This window comes from Natrix helvetica (assembly GCF_964273705.1).
Source record: "Natrix helvetica genome assembly, chromosome: 6".
Classification (NCBI taxonomy): Eukaryota; Metazoa; Chordata; class Lepidosauria; order Squamata; family Natricidae; genus Natrix; species Natrix helvetica.
In genome coordinates, this window is record NC_138553.1 from 64,066,093 (window position 1) to 64,086,179 (window position 20,087).

Consider the following 20,087-nt stretch of genomic DNA (forward strand, 5'->3'; position numbering starts at 1 on the left):
CCAAATGGTTCTAATAGAATAGTGCTTTTGAGACACAACAGTCAATAGAAGTCTCTGACAATAATTTTCTAATATTTCTTTTATAAATTATATATGACAAATTCCAGAATTCTGCAAGCTTGTCTAATTGGTTTGAGTTCTGTCTATTATGTGAACCCTGACACTAATATTTGCAACATTACAATCTCTCTCAAACATATATCAAAAGTGTTCTACAAGGAAATCAGACCAAGTTGTTCAGTAGCCAAAGAAATGGAAAAGGAAAATAAAGAACCTATAGCCATTAAGATTGGAAATAATCAAAACTGGTACTATTGCTGAACATTTGTCCTATTTTGTTTTGGGAATTCTCATTTGATTTGATGGGGAAAAATTGCTATTGTTCCTACTCTACTTCTTCGGAGAAGGGGGGGGGGAAACCTTGAGGAACTGCAAGAATTTTTCTCTTTTGAAGTTCTTGTAATTTTGAGGTGACCAAAAGTAAACCCTGGGCAGCTTGACTTTATAATGAAAGAATGTAATATGAACTGCTGGATTATGTTATTGAATACATGATTATAGAGCAGACGTATATCCAGAAAGGATCCATCTGCTTAAATCCAATCGAAACATATAAAGGAGGTTTACCATTTTCTTGTACATGAATATGGCATTTCTTCTATGCCACTTAACAATTTAATTTCTTCTCACAATACATGCAATAGAAAAATGACAATCTTTGTCAAGAGATCAACTCCTTCCCAACTCTCTAAGCTGAGGAGAAAAAAAAAAAACAATGCTATAGTATTTCAGCTTTGGTGAAGTACCTGACATTGGAACCTTTCCTATGAAAGAAGATAGTTTTGCGATATTAGTATCAAAGGAAACACAATAGCATTATGAAAAAAATGGTAGAATTATGAGTGTGGCAGGGATGAAGACATAATCAAGGATGGGAAGAACTGACCCATACAGTTGAACAGATATTTCAGCTACCATGGAGATTATGGTCTCTGTACTTACCTCATAAATGCCCATTAGATGTGGTGAACTGGCTACTTAATAGTAGGATGAAACTACAGCTGAAGCAGAATTGACTTGCATCTCAGTGATATATTGTGTGAATATAAATCCAAGAGACCCTTACAAATCATAAGCTTTCTAGCACTTCATTTTTTAAAAAGAAGGTAACAAAGGAATAGTAATATTTTTCAGTAATTTCACTTCTCAGAAAAAGTATTTTTGAAATCCAAAATCAAGAGTGGTTTGTAAACATTGTGATTCCTAAACTATAAAAATAAGCAATAGAAGACAAGTGTTCATAATATTCAACCCTATGAAATACCATTTCTCATTGAGACAGTTACTTACATCAAATAATTTTTCTATGTACATTTCTTCATTGATTTTATCTCGAAGTATATCTTGATTTTGACGAACAAACATAATGTAAGTATCTGCAAGATCCATCCCTGGTTTCTGTTTTAGTAAGAAAAAGAAAAAAAAGGATGAGAGGTATAAGCTACAGAGGTACAACTTTCAGTGTTATTTTTATCATATACATGTTTGTATGTGTATACATATACATGATAAAATATACATGTGTGTATATATACATGATAAAATAAAAACCTGCATGCATATGTACATTATTTGTCTTATTAAAAATTCATATAAGATTTAAGGGTAATTCAGGTTAATTAATATGGAGCCCAATATCTTTTAATAGGAAGCTGATTCTGCCCTATTTTAAAATTCCAGGAAGTTTTTGAAATATATTCAAGAATGCATGTTTCAAGCAGCACTGATTTATGTTTATAAATATGTGTATGTATATATGTATATGTATATATCCAAGCCTGCATTTGGGTATATTTTGCAAGTGTGGACACATAGAGGCAGTAATGAGAAAAAAAGAAACCCAGCACACAATAATGGGAGAAAAAATGAATGTGGATTATGAATTAACAGGCTTCAATAAACAGCATGAAGAAATGCATGCATAGTACTATGAATAAATATTTAAAAAATATGTTTACTCATGCATACATACACAGTTGTGGTCTGCAGTCTGGATGTATAGTAGTATAGCATGGGTATGAAAACAAAAGATGGATACATTATAGATCAAGAAAATATATTATTTTTGACTAAATTCCTCCTGTCTTGTCACATGTCATGTCAGTTCATGGAATCATATCTACTTTAATCATATCTAGTCATGACACAGTTATGCTAACAACACTCTTAAATGATTACCCTTTACACCTGGTTACTGATCATAATAAAGACTATCAATCAATCATTACTTCAATAGCCTAATCTGAAACATTTCTTAGGTTCTGACAAATGTAGAATAGCAATTACTCAAACTTTAAAAAAGGAATAAAGAAAATATAAAGAGACATAAGACTTTCTGCATTTGGCCTCAGTCGTAAAAATGTTCCCAAAACTCAAGTGGAATATGCTATTATTTTTTGTACTTGTTTTAGTGTAGTTTTAATAATGTACTAATTGTTATTTTAATAGTAGTAAACTACCAAGAATTCAGAAAAAATGAAGTGGTGTATAAACTGCATAAATAAATAAAAATAAATATTTATTCATAAAATATCTGAAACTAAATAGCAAAAAGATACAATGATATAAATAATTTGGCAACTTGGATATTTCAAAGAAAACAACATTAGAATACAAATCTGACATATAATGTTTGTAATAAGCTGTGTTATTTCCACAAATATATCTAAATAATTAATTTATCTTCCTTTTAAGAATCCTAAAAGACAATCTATCATTCTTTGATACTATCTATCCAATATTTTTTGTGAAGTTTAATAGTTTTTTTAATTCAATACACAAAACATTTTAATTTTTTTAATGCATACACTGACTTTTTGGGATTCAGATTTATAGAGGGAAATTCATCACAATGAATTTAGTGTTTTAAAAAAGATCTTTATAGTGCAAAATGCAGCATGCATCTATACAGAATAATTGCGTTTACATTACAAAAATTACCCAATCATTCTCTGCTCTGGTTATTAGACAATATACACAATAGAATGACACAATCTGTCATAAGGTGATCATGTTTTTAGCTTTCCTAATCACTACAGAGTAGGCTGGGATGTTGTCAGTTTTGCTTTCACCATCTGCTTTCTCATTCCCCCCCCCCCACTTAATAAATACATACTCAACATGCTGTTCTTTTGTGATAAGCAATGTAATACGGAGTGCAGAAAAGGAGTAAAATCTGGTAAACCATAGAAATGAAGATCAGAGCAACATTAGAAAAAACAAAGAAAAAAAATCAGCTAAACCTAGTCTACAACATCATCAAACGTTAAACTCAATCCATAGCTTTCTTCCTTGCAACCAATCATTGCTTCCAACATAATCATAGAAAAACCACTCTGAGAAGATGTCTCTGGCATGGAAGCTCATCCATGTAAACCCTAAACTGTACAAAGATCCCTGATCTTTTAGAGCAGGGGTGTCAAACTCGATTTAATTAAGGGCTGCATCAGGTTGTTTTTGGCCTTGGGGGGCCAGGGTGGGCATGGCTAGCTCAATGTCACTCATGTTGGGAATGCTTGTGGCAGCCTGAGCATTCTGCCATTGAAAACGGGTTCTCGAGCTCTGTTGTTGGCTGCAACAGCTTTCTGAAACCCTCTGCTAGTGAAAACAGAGCTTGGGAGGGCTACCTGCGGCCCTCCTGCGCTCCATTTTTGCTGGCAGAAGCACTGCGGGTCGGTCTTTTGCTGTTTCCAGGACGGGCCCGTGGGCCAAATCTAAGCACCCTGCAGGCCAGATCTGGCCCTTGGGCCTTGAGTTTGTCACCCATGTTTTAGATGGTGAAAGATGATGATGAGAAGATTTGAAAAGAGACACAGGCTAATAGGTGGTTTTTAAGCTGCTATTTGGAAGAAAGTGAAAGCTGAGCTTTGTCAGAATGTTTGAAAGTACTGTTCATCAGAGGTGGAACCTAACAGTACATCTGTTTTGGACGGCAGATTTAAAGACTTTCAGAAAGAGGCATACAGCTAAGAGGTCTCAGAGAGAACAGTAAGAACAGAAGATAGCAACTGTTAACTTCCTGTCTCTCTACACTTTATATAACTAACTAAATAGGAAATTGGATACATATGGAAGGAGTCACAAAAAAGAGTCACAAAACGTGTTTAGCTAGCTAAAAGTGAAGACAATTTTCCTGTGCAAGGTTGGAGATAATAACTGTTAATAAAATAAGTCTCTTTTTAACAAAGTGAGAAATCAAAAGAAAGAACTCACAGAGAAGCCGTAAAACAATACCCTGATATTTAAGAAAAGTAGAATCCTTAAAGTAACAGAAGAGCAACTTTGGAAGAGTTTTGTTTATAATATAAACTCATTACAAATAATCTTATGCAATTCTTGAACAACCACAGTTTAGTTTATAGTTTGCTAAAAAAAAATGGTTCCCCAATCAGCTGCTATCTATGATTTATCAACTTTGTTCCCATCCTGAAAATATTTGAACTATGACAACTGCTTCACATATTATCTCTATTTTTTAAAGTTCTCACTTGTCTCTTTTTGAAGATCTCATCAATTCTACCCATCAATGTTTACAATCTTCCTTTTGACCCATTCACTCTTCCTTCATATACTTGTTTTGCAATTCATCCTCATTCATTCTCTCTACATGACAAAACCTCTTTAGTGTACTTCTTTCACACTTATGACTCACTTTTGCATTTTTTTACGTTCATACAGCTCTTATCTGAACTTGACCCTATCTTTTTTTAAGACATATACTTTTAAAGTACTTCATTCCCACACCATTCAATTTATGTTTTCTTTTCCTGACATGTCCAATTCTTATTATTTTCATATAATAATAGACAGAAACAAAATCCTATATTCAGCTCTTTTGCTTCTTTCTTTCACCTTTTATTTCAAGCTTCAGATCTCTACCTGCAACATTTCTAACAGCATTTGGCCTTCTTAATAGTTTTTCATCTATTTCACCACCTTTAGTAAACATGTTATAGGAAACAGAAATTCACTTACTTACCTGTGTTTTATCTGCAATCATTCATTTTTATTTTTCCTGTCAAACATAGCTATTTTGTCCTGTGAAATTTTAATCTTTAGACTGATCCTTGTTGCAACATACAATCTGCCTAATGTGGGGGTTTTTTTTGTGCTCTCTAAGCATGGTTGTTTATTTGCAGACATTTCATTACCCAGTTAAGAGTAATTCATTACCCAACTTTGCAATTGTTGTTATCTAGTTCGATAATGAATGTAACAACCAAGCTCAGAAAGCACCAAGAACTCCAACAGTTCAACTCTGAGCAACAGATATTCCATTCTACTGGAATCTTTTTAATTATTACAGTATTGCAAATCATTTGAAGTCCCATTGTCATTATCCACACACAAAAGTCTACAGTCTATCTACAGTCATCTTCCAGCCACTACACTTCTATCATAATCAGAAGTGTTTCTTATTTATTTATATTTAAGTAACATTAAACAACCAAGGGGACAGACATCATACATTCTTACTCTGACTGAGTAAAACAAGGTGCTTCAGAGTGGGTGTGGACATGCTGCCACTGGCTCCTTCACTAAAATGTGTATTTTCATGAGCAGTTAGCATAGCAGCTCAGAAAAACACACACTTTCTTTAAGGAAGCACCATCAAATAACACACCAGTGTTATATTTACTCCAGAACATAATCATTATTTTTGCTTTGGATCCCATTGTAACATATTAACAGTTCAATGTCATTATCATTCAGAACAAATCTTCAGATTATTCCTTCCAGTATTCCCTCACATCAGTTTCATTCAGCTTTTACTTTTGATTCCATTCACTCTGTTAGAAGCTCCTTGTTTAGCACATTCAATCCACTTCCAAATCATTTTTGGAACATTTGTTTTCTTACATGCATTTTTTCTCATCTACAGGTTCTTTCCCCAAGGTTCATATTATAGTTCCCATTAATATAACTCCCTACATTATAGTGGTATTCTGTGACATTCTTTTCACACTTCCGTATCCATATCTTCAAGCAGTTCCCATATCCTCTTTCCTTCCCATTCATTCTATTGTGAAATTATTTTTCTTCTACCGAAAGCAAAGGAAGGGTGAAGTATAAGAATTACATTGAATATTGTTCCCCTTTCACTCCTGCTTTGCTAGTTTGTCACTGGTAGAGCACAAAATTCATTGCAATATGAGTGGAACATTCTGTCTTAGCAAACTGATTTGTTTCTTTGTAGGAATCAAGAGCAGGTATTCTCATTCTAAGTAAATTTCAGCACCAGAAGTGTGCATTACATCATAATTATATGAGGAAGGACAATACCTCTTTTGCACTCTGTCCTAGATAGTTAAGTTAAAGGTTAAGATGTAATGTTGCAATATTGCTCCCTACTAGAAGCATTTGTGAATCAATGTTATGCTGAAGAATAATTTTCACAACAAATCACAACTTACTATCTTCATGGAAATCTGTTTTCAAGTTTTTAAAACATCCTGAAAATAGTCAATTCTTGAGGGAAAAATTCCCATTAGCAGTTTTTCCTCCTTTTTCTTGGAGCTGTTTACCTAATTTGTGACATATGGGAATTTCACACCTAGTGAATATATTTTCATGTAGCTTGTGGCATGAGACTCTAATTATTAAGAGAATATACACAAGTAAGATAGATGCAACAGCTGGTGACATTTACCAATTAGAATTACAGTTCTTTAAAACACTTTATACTTTTTCCTCCCTGCCCTGTATACGGAGTAATTATCTCTGATAAATTTGTTGAAAAAAGATAATTTTTCTTTTAAATAGTTTTAGTTGCTATATATACATGTCTGAATATACACAACTGATGCTTCAAGGAATTTACAATGGCAAAGCCTCTAGTTAATAAAACTATATTACCTAATTAAGATGTACAAAAAATTAATGAATAATTACTTAAAATAAGTAAAAATGTATCCTGTTAATTTAGAATAGTTGAGGCATGCAATGTAAATCCTAATAAGCTGTTTAAGCCAGTCTAACAAATATCAATTTAGTTGGTCGTCACAGAAGAGAGGTCAGTTTCATGGCCTCTGATGCGTGAATGCTGCAGTGTTTGATCCTCTCCTACCTGGTTTTCAACATCTGAAGTCTAGTCTAATGAAGAGGACCAGGGGTGACATGCTAGCAGTCTTTCAATATTTGAGGAGCTGTCACAAAAACCAGGAAGACAACCCATTCTTCAAAGTACCTGATGGAAGAGAGAATTTAGGAGAAATTTCTTGACAGTGAGAACAATTAATCAGTGGAATGGCTTGCCTTCATAAGTTGTAGATGTTCCATCACTGGAGATTTTAAAGAAGACATTGGATAGTCATTTTCTGGAAAGGTATAGGGTCTCCTGCTTCATCAGGGAGTTGGACTAGAAGACTTCCAAGGTCCCTTCCAACTGTTATTCTAAATTCTATTGGACTGATTATTCTCAATTATACATCACCAGAGAAGACTGCCCTCACAATGTAGTTAAAGTCTGATCCCAGTATCTGGAAAATGTCAAGATCTGGATAGGAAGAAACAGGTTAAAGTTGAATCCAATCAAGATCAAGTTGCTGTTGTAGATATGGATTCCATGTTGATTCTGGTCCTGGGTTTTTGGTGTTCTCTGTGCTTGGTTCTTTTCTCGCAGAAGTTTTCCCCCTCCCCACAGTCCAGGTAATATTATCAGTGTATGGGAGAGTGGAATTTGTTGGCTTTTTACTCATAGTAGATTGCCCTGTTAGTTTTGGTTGAATTATAGTTTCTTCTTTGATAGTTCCTTGATTACTATACTGTTTTTTTTTCCAGATTGTACACCTGGTTCTAATTTCTGCTTAGCTGCTGGGGAGAATATGTCTCTGGACTTTTCTTTCTTTCCTTGATTACTGTATATTATTTTAAATGGCATTCTGATGATATTTTTCTACATGTGTCAATTGACGGATGATTTGTCAGAATGCTGTTTCTAGGAATTCACTAGCATTTTAAAATTTGTCTCAATTTAAAATAGTAACACTTCTAAGTTGACATTGTGGTTTATATGTTGATAGATTAAGGAATTTTCATTATGTTTTTTTGATTACCAGACCATCGCAGATGTGTTCTGCCAATGTCCATCATAGCTGTGACATTTCTTTTATTACAAATTATAGATGATGTCCAACATATGGGCTCCAGTTTAAGATCAGTTAAATATTTATTATGAATATTATAATTATTTGTGTATTGTTGTCCTATGGATATGTAATAAGATTCTTTGTAAAATGTTGAGAATCAAACAATTGTGGTGCTTTAAAAATCTGAGTGGTAAATACATTTGGAGGGAAATGAGTTTTTTTACTGTATAAAATAATATATTTTTAAACTACTGATTAAAATATGGACAACAAAACTTCTTGTATATTTAGATGTTCAACAAAGTTCTATAAAATAACAATTTTAAGAAAGTGGTCTTACTGCATTCTAGTCTCCTGGACTTTGTCCCAATGCCTTGTCAGTGGTCTTAGTCCTGAACGCCAGGTCAGTGTGTAATATGGACTTCCTCATTCAGGATTAAACCTTGTATGAGAAGGCTAACGTGGCATGTTTCACTAAGATCTGGTTGGGCACATGTGGAATTCCTCTTGTCAATTGTCCAGTTAGTAAATCCAGAAAAAGAAACTCCTGGGACATTATTTTGCCAAGAGTATAAACTTCACTGAATAAACCACATTGTCATAGAAGAAGCAAAACCAGCTCTGGATTTCCTGCTCAAAAGCAAGCATAGTTAATTCCCCCTTTCCCTACAGGTCGCCCACAGTCCATTATGTCCACCAATCACTTCTGCTCATTTTGTTATGGGAACCTGCCAGCCATGCTGGGACATCTGCTCAGTGTGTGCTTGAAATGGAAGCAATATCTCATGGGAACCGACAGGTGCTTGAAAGCCATTCCCCCTACCCTTGCATTCCATTCCATCCATCCTCCCTTTTCTTTGTCAAGCTGTGAGCAAAGCAGAATGTAGGTGAAAGTGCGAGTCAGTCTTGACATGCTAACCCCCCAGAAGGATAGGCATAAAACACCAAACATAAATACATACTTACAACTGAACTACTGCTACATTCCCTATTAGGGCTGATGAGGGTACCTAGTGTGAAACATTTTTACTAACCTTGCTGCACTAACATCTGGAGCAGCCACCCACTCAACGTCTGCTAATGGGTACCCTTTCAACAGTACTTGGTATTGTAATTTTTCCTTGTGATATCTGGAATTGAGAATCTTTTTGAACTCATAGTGCTCCTCTCCTTTAACTAGGAGGGGAGGAGGTGGGGTTCCTTGACTGGCCTCAAGCCAGATCCCCGAAAAGATTTAAAAGACTTCAATGAAATGCTGGATGAACTCGCCTAAGGCTTCATGACAATTTCATCTCCAGTGTCACTGAATTCACGACCCGGATGATTTGGAAAGGCCCTATGTATTTGGGACTTTTTGCAAGACTGCCTCAGGTTTAGTTACTTGGTGGACAAATATACCTTATCCTCCATTTGGGGGACCCTTTTCCGATCTGCTTGCCATTTTTGGCTTTCCTTAGGTTTATTTAGAGCTTTACATATGGCGGGCCACATGGCTTTTAGAGTAGCCATTCAATGTGCTAATGACACTGAGGATGGACATTCCTGTCGGAGCTCCAGCATGGGCATGAAGTCAGTCCCCGTGGCCACTTTGAAAGGGGTAACACCTGTGCTGCTGTGCACTGAGTTGTTATATGCCACCTCTGCCAAAAGCAGGAGTTCAACACAATTAATTTGCTGATAATTTACACAACAGCGCAGGTATTAGTCTACTAATGAATTGGTGTGTTCAGAAGCCCCATTGGTGCTCGGGTGGTAGGCGGACTAAGTCCCTGGGAGGAACCTATCATCTTTAATCCCTGGTGGGCACATTTCCCTCGTGGAAATGTGCCCACCAGGCTACCAAGCATTTCACCAGCCCCGGGCCCGGGGAAGGGGCGGTGGGGTAGCAGTGATTATCCGGGAGGATTTAGAGCCGAGGGAGTCCACTGTGCTACAGACGTCCGGATGTGAATCCCTGGTTGTGAAATGGGGCCCTAGGAGGCAGATGGGCTTGCTGATAGTATACCTGGCTCCCCGCCATACATCAGCGACCCTGCCTGAGCTCCTCGAGCTGATCTCATCGGTGGCGGTTGAGACCCCCAAACTTTTAGTGATGGGGGATTTTAACCTGCCGTCGGTGGGAGAAGCATCAGAGGGGGCTCGGGAGTTCATGGCTTCCATGATAGCCATGGACCTGACTCAAATGATTCAGGGCCCGACACACGAGGGAGGTCACACCTTGGACCTTGTTTTTGTCTCTCGCCAGTGGTTGAGTGATCTGGGAGGAGTGAATTTAACCATCACTCCTCTGTCATGGTCAGATCACTCACTCCTCCGTCTTGACTTCCCTGGTGCTACTCCTCGCTGCGGGGAGGCGGAACCGGAGAACACTAGATGGTTCCGCCCCAGGCGCTTGATGGAACCAGACAGGTTCCAGACGGAGCTTGGGCCACCTCCTGCAGCCCTGACCCGCCCTCGGGTAGAGGACCTGGTGGCCGCGTGGAATAATGCGACTACCGGGGCCTTGAACCGGGTGGCGCCTTTGCGGCCTCTCCGGCGGCAACGATCCACCCTGGCCCCTTGGTTTACCGAGGAGCTAAGGGTGATGAAGCGCCGCAAGAGATGCCTAGAGAGTCGTTGGAGATCCTCCCGAACCGAACTTGACCGAGCACAGGTACGAGCCCATTTAAGGACGTACCTAGTGGCATTGAGAACGGCCAAACGTCAATATTGTGCCGCTCTCATTGCATCCGCAGAGAACCGCCCTGCCGCCCTGTTTCGGGTGTCCCGCTCTCTTCTGTTTCAGAGGCCACGGGAGGCCCCTTTACAGGGCAGGGCAGAGGAGTTTGGGAAATACCTGCAGGATAAAGTCACTCAAATCCGGAAGGATTGGGTCCCCTTCAGTGGCCCAGTCGAGACGCCAGTGGCGAGTCTTGAGAAACCTTTTTGGGAGGAGTTTGACTTGGTTGTCATCGAGGATTTGGACAGATTGCGTGGGCGACTGCGACCTACCACATGTTTGTTGGACCCGTGTCCCTCCTGGCTTGTACTGGCATCCTGGGAGGTTACACGCGACTGGCTCCTGGACCTAGTGAACGCTTCGTTGGGTGAGGGATCTCTCCCGGCCGCCTTGAAAGAGGCGGTGGTGAGACCCTTGCTCAAGAAGCCTTCCCTGGACCCTATGGAGCTGGTCAATTATCGTCCTGTCTCCAACCTTCCCTTTTTGGCGAAGGTTGTGGAGAGTGTGGTGGCTTCTCAGTTTCCACGACATCTGGAGGAGAATGATTATCTAGACCCGCGCCAGTCCGGCTTTCGCCCTGGGCACAGCACTGAGACGGCCTTGGTCGCGTTGGTAGATGATCTCTGGAGGGCCAGAGATAGGGGCTGTTCCTCTATCCTGGTCCTATTAGACCTCTCGGCGGCTTTTGATACCATCGACCATGGTATCCTGTTGCACCGACTGGAGGGGTTGGGGATCCGGGGCACCGTTTTGCGGTGGTTCGGCTCCTACCTCTCCGGCAGGACGCAACGTGTGTTGGCAGGAGAGCAGAGGTCGACCCTAAGCCCCCTCATCTGTGGGGTGCCACAGGGGTCGGTCCTCTCGCCACTCCTGTTCAACACATACATGAAGCCGCTGGGTGAGATCATCCGTGGTTTTGGGGTGGGATACCACCTGTACGCTGATGATACTCAGCTGTACATTTCCTGTAGATGTGTTGCACAAATATCTTGGCTAGGATCCGGGCAGAAGAAATATTCAGATATGCCAGAAAGTGTGCTTGCTTCGAGAACAGGTTGATGACAGTCCAAATTACTGTGTTCCCAGAACTCTCAGGCAACTCCACGATAAAGTCCATGGATATCTCCTCCCACAGGTTATCTGCATTGGCTACCAACTGTTGCAAGCCAGTAGGCATTTCTTGGAGCCACGTGCATTCCATTCCACACCCTTCCCTTTTCTTGTGAAAATGCGTGGCAATCTTGACACGTCTCTTTGAAATATGGGCACTGGATTTCAAATGTGGTTGTACAGTTCTTGTCCTGCCTCTCTGTATCCTATATACAAGTATCTGAGTAGAGGTCAGGCCAGGATGCTGGAATTAGATCATGGATCTCTTCTTATGTTTCCAGTTTAATATGTTATTTCTAAAAAGAACAACTGTGGTAATATAAACTAACCAGGACCAGACCTTATCGTTTCATTCTGGCTAATATAAACAAAACATTATTTCATCAAAACCTTCAGTTCATCCTTTTTGATATGAAATAGTAAATAAGTTCTCATGTGTGATTGGATATTTCTAGCTGAACATGTTTATCACTTTTTAAACTCTAATCCCTTCTTTTGAATTTTGCCAGGTTTCATTCTCATAAAAATCTTATTCAATACAATAAATAATTTTCTCTTGCGAGGTTCTAAAGATGTGAAATGCACTTTTGGAATCCTACAGTAAATAGTTTGGAGTAGCGGAAAGAGGCTTGGAGTGGAAAGTAAAGGGTGGGAAGAGGATTAAGCTCACATCCTGCTGGTTCTCTGTTCCAAATTTCATGTTTCTAAAGCTGCTTTTTCAACGTGTCATTCCACACACTTGCAACTCTTTACAATGCACGTCTTAAGACCAACAAATAAATGTGTTTGCTATGCATGAACCAAATTTGGTGCACTCCCCAAGTACTATATGGACTGAAACTTTGCCATACCCTTAAGAATTTTTAAAATAATCTAATATATAATGAGGATATTTCACTTCTTTTGAGTACAATGATAATGAAAAACATTTATTAACTCTACTATGTAGGGCAGGGGATTGGTCATGTTGAGCTAAAAAGTCTCTGCAACTCTGCAATTTTGAACATGAGTCCCATTGGTTAAGTTAGCAGGACACTGTGACTAATGACACTGGAAGCAAAATAATATAAAAGCATCGATTGGCGTCGGGATCAGTCATCACCCCAAAACACTTAGTAGAAGCCCAGGGCAAAGTTTTTACTGTACTGAATTGTGTCGGCACCAGAGGAGCATCTTACTTTCCTGACCGTTATATTCTAGACAGCTTATGCTTCTTCACAATAATAAACTGTACAACACTTTATGCAGCAATAAGACAACCTGTATATTATCAGTATTGACTAGCAAGTTGTGTATTGCTAAATACTGTTGCTAAAAATATCTAACTTAATTTGTCACAAATGCTCAACAGTATTAATGCTAATATTTTTTAAAAAATAGGGGCCAGTGTTATGTACAATGGAAAGTACCATTTTGCCAGATAAACGTCTGATAAATAAATGCCAGATTTCAAGAACAGATTTTTGTTTACTTGGTTCCGGTGGAATTTGGTGTTCAGGCCAGGAGTCATTGCTTTCAGATTGATCCCACCCACCTGCCAAAATGGCACACAGCCAAATGTAAAAAAAAATGTGAAGCATGAATAGAATACAAGGAAATGAAATTTTGTAATAGGGATACTGTTTGATGGGTAACACAGGTAACCAAGTGCACTAACAAGAGAAAGAGAAGAGTTTGAAACAAGGAAATTAAGAGCAGTAGATCCTTTTCTTGAGGTTAATCACTTGTTAACCTGATGAGATGAACAGTATGTACAAAAAGAGAGGGAGAAAATTTCTGGTTAATTATATGCTGCTTGTGGGGCTCTTACTTCCTGTGGCTTCACCTAATCCGCAGGTGTGGATCATCCCTTCCCATTCACTGATGAAGGGAGGGTGGTCCTTTCTATACAGCCTCCCTCTGCCCTGCAAGCAACAGATTTAAATATAGAAGGACATACTGAACCTTTTTACGGAATGTTAACAATATATGAAAAGGGCATATTGCTTTTTTTTTTTTTAATGATGAAGACTCCCAATGCTCAAATATACACTTTAAAGAATTAACTTAACCCACAAAATAGCTGCTTTGTAGTTCATTAAACTAGGATATAAAATGTATTTTTTCCTCGGGATTATTCAGCAAAGTCACTGACACACAAAATCTAAGCTATTTTGTAGTCATTTAAATAGATTCAAGCTGTTAAAAGAACGTGGATATAGAATGCATCCAAATACATGTCAAAATCTTAACCAGTTGTAATAAAAAATATTTGTAGCAGCAGACTTTACTTATGTTTTAAAGTGGCTAGATAATTTAATGAATTTTTGTAATTTAACACTGCTTATTTTAAGTTCCCGGGTTCAGTGTTATTGGTAGGCAGATATTAATATACTCATTTTGCTCATCACATCTGATCCTGTGAGACTAAGAGACAGGTTCCTCCATGCTGCCTTTTTTTACAGGGATATTTTTACCCTCATTTTATTGAACATGTCAGGCAGAGTGTTTGAATTTTTTTTACTTCACCATTTGTCAGATCAATGTTCAGACGTTTCTCCCAGAATGGTCAAATTCTGTACCTCCGCCAGAATAACAATTGACTAAAACATCAATTAGTCAATTAGATAAGGTGTGTTTGCTGATGCTGAGTAAATTGTTTTAACTATTATCTTAATGGTTTAGCCAAATGTGAAATTGCTTCCTTACAAAATGTATCCAATGTGCTCATCCAAATCATTAAAAAGGGTTGAAGCATACTTATGCAGGTCTGAATGATTTGAAACAAACTGATTAACTGGCCTTTCTGCTATATGATATTTTAAACATGAACGATTTGTCATGGAAAATATATGTAAATATTACTTTTCAACTTAAGAAAAAAGAACATTTCAAAAGGATTTAGGAAATATGATTACTTAATTGTTGTGGCCCAACAGGAGCCATTGGAGCTGCCACCAGGCTCCGAGAGTGAGGGTCCCTATGAGTCGGCTCTGGAGAATGAGGAGGACCTTGGGCAGGGTTCTGACTCTGAGCAGGGATCGGAGAGTCTGGTCGGCCACCAGGAGGCGCCTGAGGCATGGAGCAGCAGTGAGAGCCTAAGGAGGGGGGCTCCTGATGCCATGCCTTGGAGCAGTGGGGAGAAGTCACGGGACAGTGACTCAGAGATCAGCAGGGAGTTCTTGGATCCTCGTTACCGCCGCGCCCACAGACGCAGGGAGCAAGGGCGCAGTTATCGGCGGTAAGGGCTCTCAGCTGCTGATAAGTAGACTCCCCCTCAGGCTATAAAAGGATTGACTGAGCATACGCCCTTTGCAGTAGTCAACAAAGGAATTCTTCAAGAAGTTCGGTCTTGGAAACGTAGCTTGCTGGATAGCTGCTATCGTGTCTCGTGTCTGTGAGCCTTGTCATGGTGGTTTACTGCCAAGGATCTGTCTGTCTGTCTGTGCAATAAACCCTGTTAAAGAAGTATTGTTCCGGAGCATGTTCTGTGTGGGTGAGGGAAGAAGGGGGGTCAGAACACTTAATGTTATCATAATTTGGATTTTTATTTTTTCTTTTAAATATAATACAAGTTTTCACCAAATCTAAGGTTATTTCTTGTTTATAAAGAAATAACAATCATAACTTGCATCTGTTCCAGATTGCAAATCCATTTTTCTGTTAGGACTATTCTACGTCTTTGATAAAGAAATAAGAAGAAAAGAAAGGACAGGAAAACCATATAAAGCTCATCACAAGCTCAATGCATTTATTTTGTGGACTGATTTGATATTTTAGAACATTCAGTAATGCATCTATGCCACAAAAGGTGGTATTCAAGAAAAATCCTTAGATTATTGCATTTTTTGAAAATGATGTCCCAAAACCTCTGTATCAACTTGCTTAAGTATTCAATAAATAATTGACATAGCATTGTCCTTGAGAATAGAGAAAAGGCATAACAGATAAAAGTCAAGGAAACAGATTGTTTAACAATCAGTTTTTAAGTATCTTATTCAGATCCTCAGGTGACATAATTGAAACTGATCTCTCAGATGTTTTAATATGATGTATAAATGTGCCATAGAAGGCCTCAGAAGCTCCAAGACCCTTCTGAAAGTGAAATGTAAGAGGACCTCTTTGCCATGATTGGCAAAATTATGTTCCAAACCTAGCATTGTTGGTATGAAATTTATATTATTTGTACTCCTATCAGCCTACTTATTTCATCTTCTCAATAAGCCAAAGAGCCAGTGCAAATCTGCACTGCAAGACAGTTAACAAAAATGACTATTTCATATTAAGATCAAAACACAGACAGAAACATCAGTCATTCCTATTCATTTATGTTTTACAATCTAGAGCCATAATCCAGGAGAATTAAGTCTCCAAAAGAAAGTTACAAATTTCTGGATGTATATCAAGTTAATAATTCCTACATTCCTGCAGAGGGAATAAACTATTACTAGTCCTTTATGAGAAAACTGACAGGAGTGTTATTAAGACAGAAATGGACACAGACGCTAGTCTCAACTTTCTTGAAGAACAGATATTCACAATTCAATCACTAAATGAAAGCCTATTGATGACCTTCAAGATAAGCCTAAATATCAGTAAATAAATGTTAAATAAATATTTAAAGTTTTGGTAGAACAGTAAGTCGTGAAGGATATTATTTGCTAAATTGTGTTTTTAAAAAGACAAATTAAAATAGACAATTGAGTATTGATTTGGAGAAGTATATTAATGTTTTTCTCCAAATTAATATTGTAATTTATGTTCTTAAACACAAGAGTTACAAATATGCACTTGTTACAGTGACAAGGAATGATTGTGTATCCCTTTCCACTGGTGCTGTTCAAATCCTGATTATGCTAACTTCTTGTTCAAAAAGAATTGTTGGATTCCAACCATATACAGCATATTTGCACTGACCCAACATACAAGATCGGGTTTGTACACATGTGTGTACACATGAATGTGAAGAAGTGATGTATGAACTCTTTACAGAATCTGACAGCTGAGCTATAGAGTACAAAGTACTATTTTTTTGCAGCATCGTTTCTTTCCAAATAATCCAGTCAAGTGTTCCACTATCAAAGTAATAAACCACAAGAGAACTGTATAAGAACTCTATTTAGATGAGCACAAACACATTGCAGCACTCCTGAAATCTTAAAAAAGGAAACAGATAATCTATATGGATATCTATGCAACTTTATCAAAAAGTGACAGTCAATCCAATATAGCACAACCAACACAAAAAAGAATAAAAGTAAAAATAATAACATTGCCATACAACCCAGAAATCACCTGAGACTTCTACAACTACATGGAATCAGCGTAGTACAGAAACCAACTAAAGACAGTTTCTGCTTCCGGTTGTTGAGAATGACGGACGTGTTCATCCGCCCTGCACTCTCTTGGTGGGCTCCCCTCGGCTTGGGGGGGCACAGGGTGCCTTGAAGGGGTGCCCTGCCGTAGGGGCTGCTCGCTGGGGGTCCCCTGGATCGGCGGCTGCGGGTGGGCCTCTGGCATTGCCCCAGGAGCCGAGAGGCGAGAGGGGTACACAACGGAGCTTCTACGCTCCCGCGCGCTTTTGTTTCGAGACAGCTGGATGATTGACAATTTGAAGGCTACAGTTGAAGTGTGGTAAGATGGGAACCCTCCCCAATTCTCCTTTTGATATTTAAATGAAAGATCGTCAGCTTTTTAAAAGACTTTCAATCTTCTCCTGGGAAGTGTGATTGGAGGGAGGGGGATTTCCCCCCCCCTTGGAAAATCGGCTTTGGATTTATCTCCTCTCTCTCTCGGAGGAGAGAGAGTGAGTTTTAAAAGGAATCACACTCGTTATAAGCAATGGCAAAATGACTTTCTTAATGCAATTGTGAAAGAAAAGTGATGATCTGACTTCTTCAAAAATTTTGAAAACTTTTGACTTGTTGCTTCCCGATCTCTGGGACTGGCGAAGCAAGATGGCATACTTCCTCTGTCTTTATGCTCTTTGAAATTAGACTCCTCCTATGAAAATTGCTGGCATTATACTTTTGTCTCCGTGACTCTCAGAAACATCTCTTGCTACATAATATCTTGGATTTGGAATAACTGAATTAATTGACTGGACCTGAACTATATAGAAGGTTTCTATTCCTGTCTGGACTGCCTGCCTCGTGGTCTCTCTTGGTTGTGCTTTTCCACAGTCGCCATTTCTTTGTATGGACATACATATCTCTGAGCTTTTTTTTTTTTATGATGCCCCCGAAGAAACCACCACCTGGGAAACCAGGATCTGCCCCAGCATCTTCAACATCCAGCCAAATTGGACAGCAGTCACTAACATCGTTTCTACAACCTAAAGCCCCTGAAGAGGAATCAGTAACTCATCAGCTGCTCCAAAAGATTTTAAAAGGGCAGGATGAACTGAAAAATCAATTGAGAGAAATGAATGAACAACTCAGAGAAAATCAAAACCAAACTGCACAAAACAAACAAAGATTGGATGTTCTGGAGTAGGGGACAGCTGAGATGAGGGGGGAGGTGAGGGTGGTCCAGAGAGGAAATTTAGAACTTGAGAACCACATGATAAAAATGGAATTTGAAAGGATGTCTTTTTTCCTTAGATTTCAAAACGTAATTGAGACTGACAATGAAGACCTAAAGGAGATCATGACAACAATGTTAGCTGAATATATTAAAAAAGACAAACAGCAATTAGGATGGGATATTGACTTGGTTTATAGAGTTAACTCAGCTTATGCTAGAACACACAATGTTCCAAGAGAGGTTCATATTAAATTTCTTAGGAAGGCTACAAGAGATGAGATTCTGGGGGCACAAAGGGGACAAAGAGATAGCCATCCTGAAACAAATCCCGAAGAAAGTAAGAGATAAGAGGAAAAAATATTCAATACTAGCAAAAAAAGTATTTGATAAGGGATTTTGGTTCCGGTGGCTTTTGCCAGAAGTTATACTGATTTTCTGGGAGGGCAACAGAGTTAGAATTAATACAATTATGGAGGCGGAGGCCTTCATGGAAAAAAACAAAGCTCTCCTAGACAAAGCGGACAGTACACAAGATATGAAAGGGGGAGGGGCTGAGGCTTTGCTGGCAGGTGGGGGGGGAGGAGGCAACAATGAGAAAACTCAGATCACAAAAGTAAGTTAGAAAAAACATTGCAATTGCTGATACAATGAATCCTTTTGTTAGATACAAAGTAAATGATTGAAATTATTGAAATATATAATGTAAAAATAAGCTGTCAAGATCTAGTTAAGCAATAACATTTTGTTTATCATTTTGTAAAAGTTATGAGACTTGGGGGGAATACCATTTCCTGCACGATGTAGCTGTCAAAATTTGTACCCATACCCACTACCCCTTTCCTTAAAATTTTGTAAAACCAATAAAAAATTTTTTTGCAAAAAAAAAAAAAGAAACCAACTAAAGACCTCCAAAATATCCTAAATAAACCAAAAGACTCAACAGCCCTAGAAGAAAAGAACAGTAGTCATCTGCAACAACCTACAGTGTAAATAAAGACTGCCACAGCCACTATGTAGTGCAAACAAGCAGCAGACTAGCAGAATGCATCCATGAACACCAACTAGAAGTAAGAAGATATGACGAAAACTCTTTAATTCTACAGACTTAGCCAGAGTTTCAACTGGGAAACCATGACCATTGTAGACCAAGCCAAATCCAAAACCATTAGAGAATTCCTGAAAGTCTGGCACTCTTGACAAACTGCCCATCAACAGACACATAGACATAAACAACATCTACATAGTATGCAAAAGAGAAAAGCAAGTCAAAAAGGGAACAAAAAGACCAAAACACCTTCCCATCAGCAATCAAAACCACCCAGATTAACATCGGACCAACAATCATGAAATAAACAATATCCCAATCAAGGAACTGCCAAACAAGTTAACAATAAATAGCCCAACCAAAGAAACTCCAAGACCACTCCCACCAACACTGACAGGGCAAACCACTAGAATATAAATTGAGAGCAAATCCCATTCCTTACTAGCACTGATGATGTTACCTAGTTTTGATAATGAAAGTATCCCTCAATCTGATTTGAATTATGAAGTACTATATATACAAGTTTCTTCAAATTCTCTCTATGTTTAATACATTGCTGCAT

The 20,087-nt window shown here is 38.4% G+C and overlaps 1 protein-coding gene across 13 annotated transcripts in view; it reads right to left on the minus strand.

The window, feature by feature from the left end:
- CADPS2 (calcium dependent secretion activator 2) overlaps positions 1 to 20,087 on the minus strand; it is a 364,417-nt gene that overhangs the window by 30,571 nt on the left and 313,759 nt on the right. For 9 of the 13 annotated variants that reach the window (XM_081957016.1, XM_081957023.1, XM_081957022.1 and 6 more), the window contains one exon: positions 1,351 to 1,458. In XM_081957016.1, the coding sequence (XP_081813142.1) occupies positions 1,351 to 1,458 (108 nt within the window). Of the gene's footprint in view, positions 1 to 1,350; positions 1,459 to 2,032; positions 2,051 to 20,087 lie in introns of all 13 variants that reach the window. The other 4 variants (XM_081957020.1, XM_081957019.1, XM_081957014.1 and 1 more) reach the window with 1 other exon arrangement.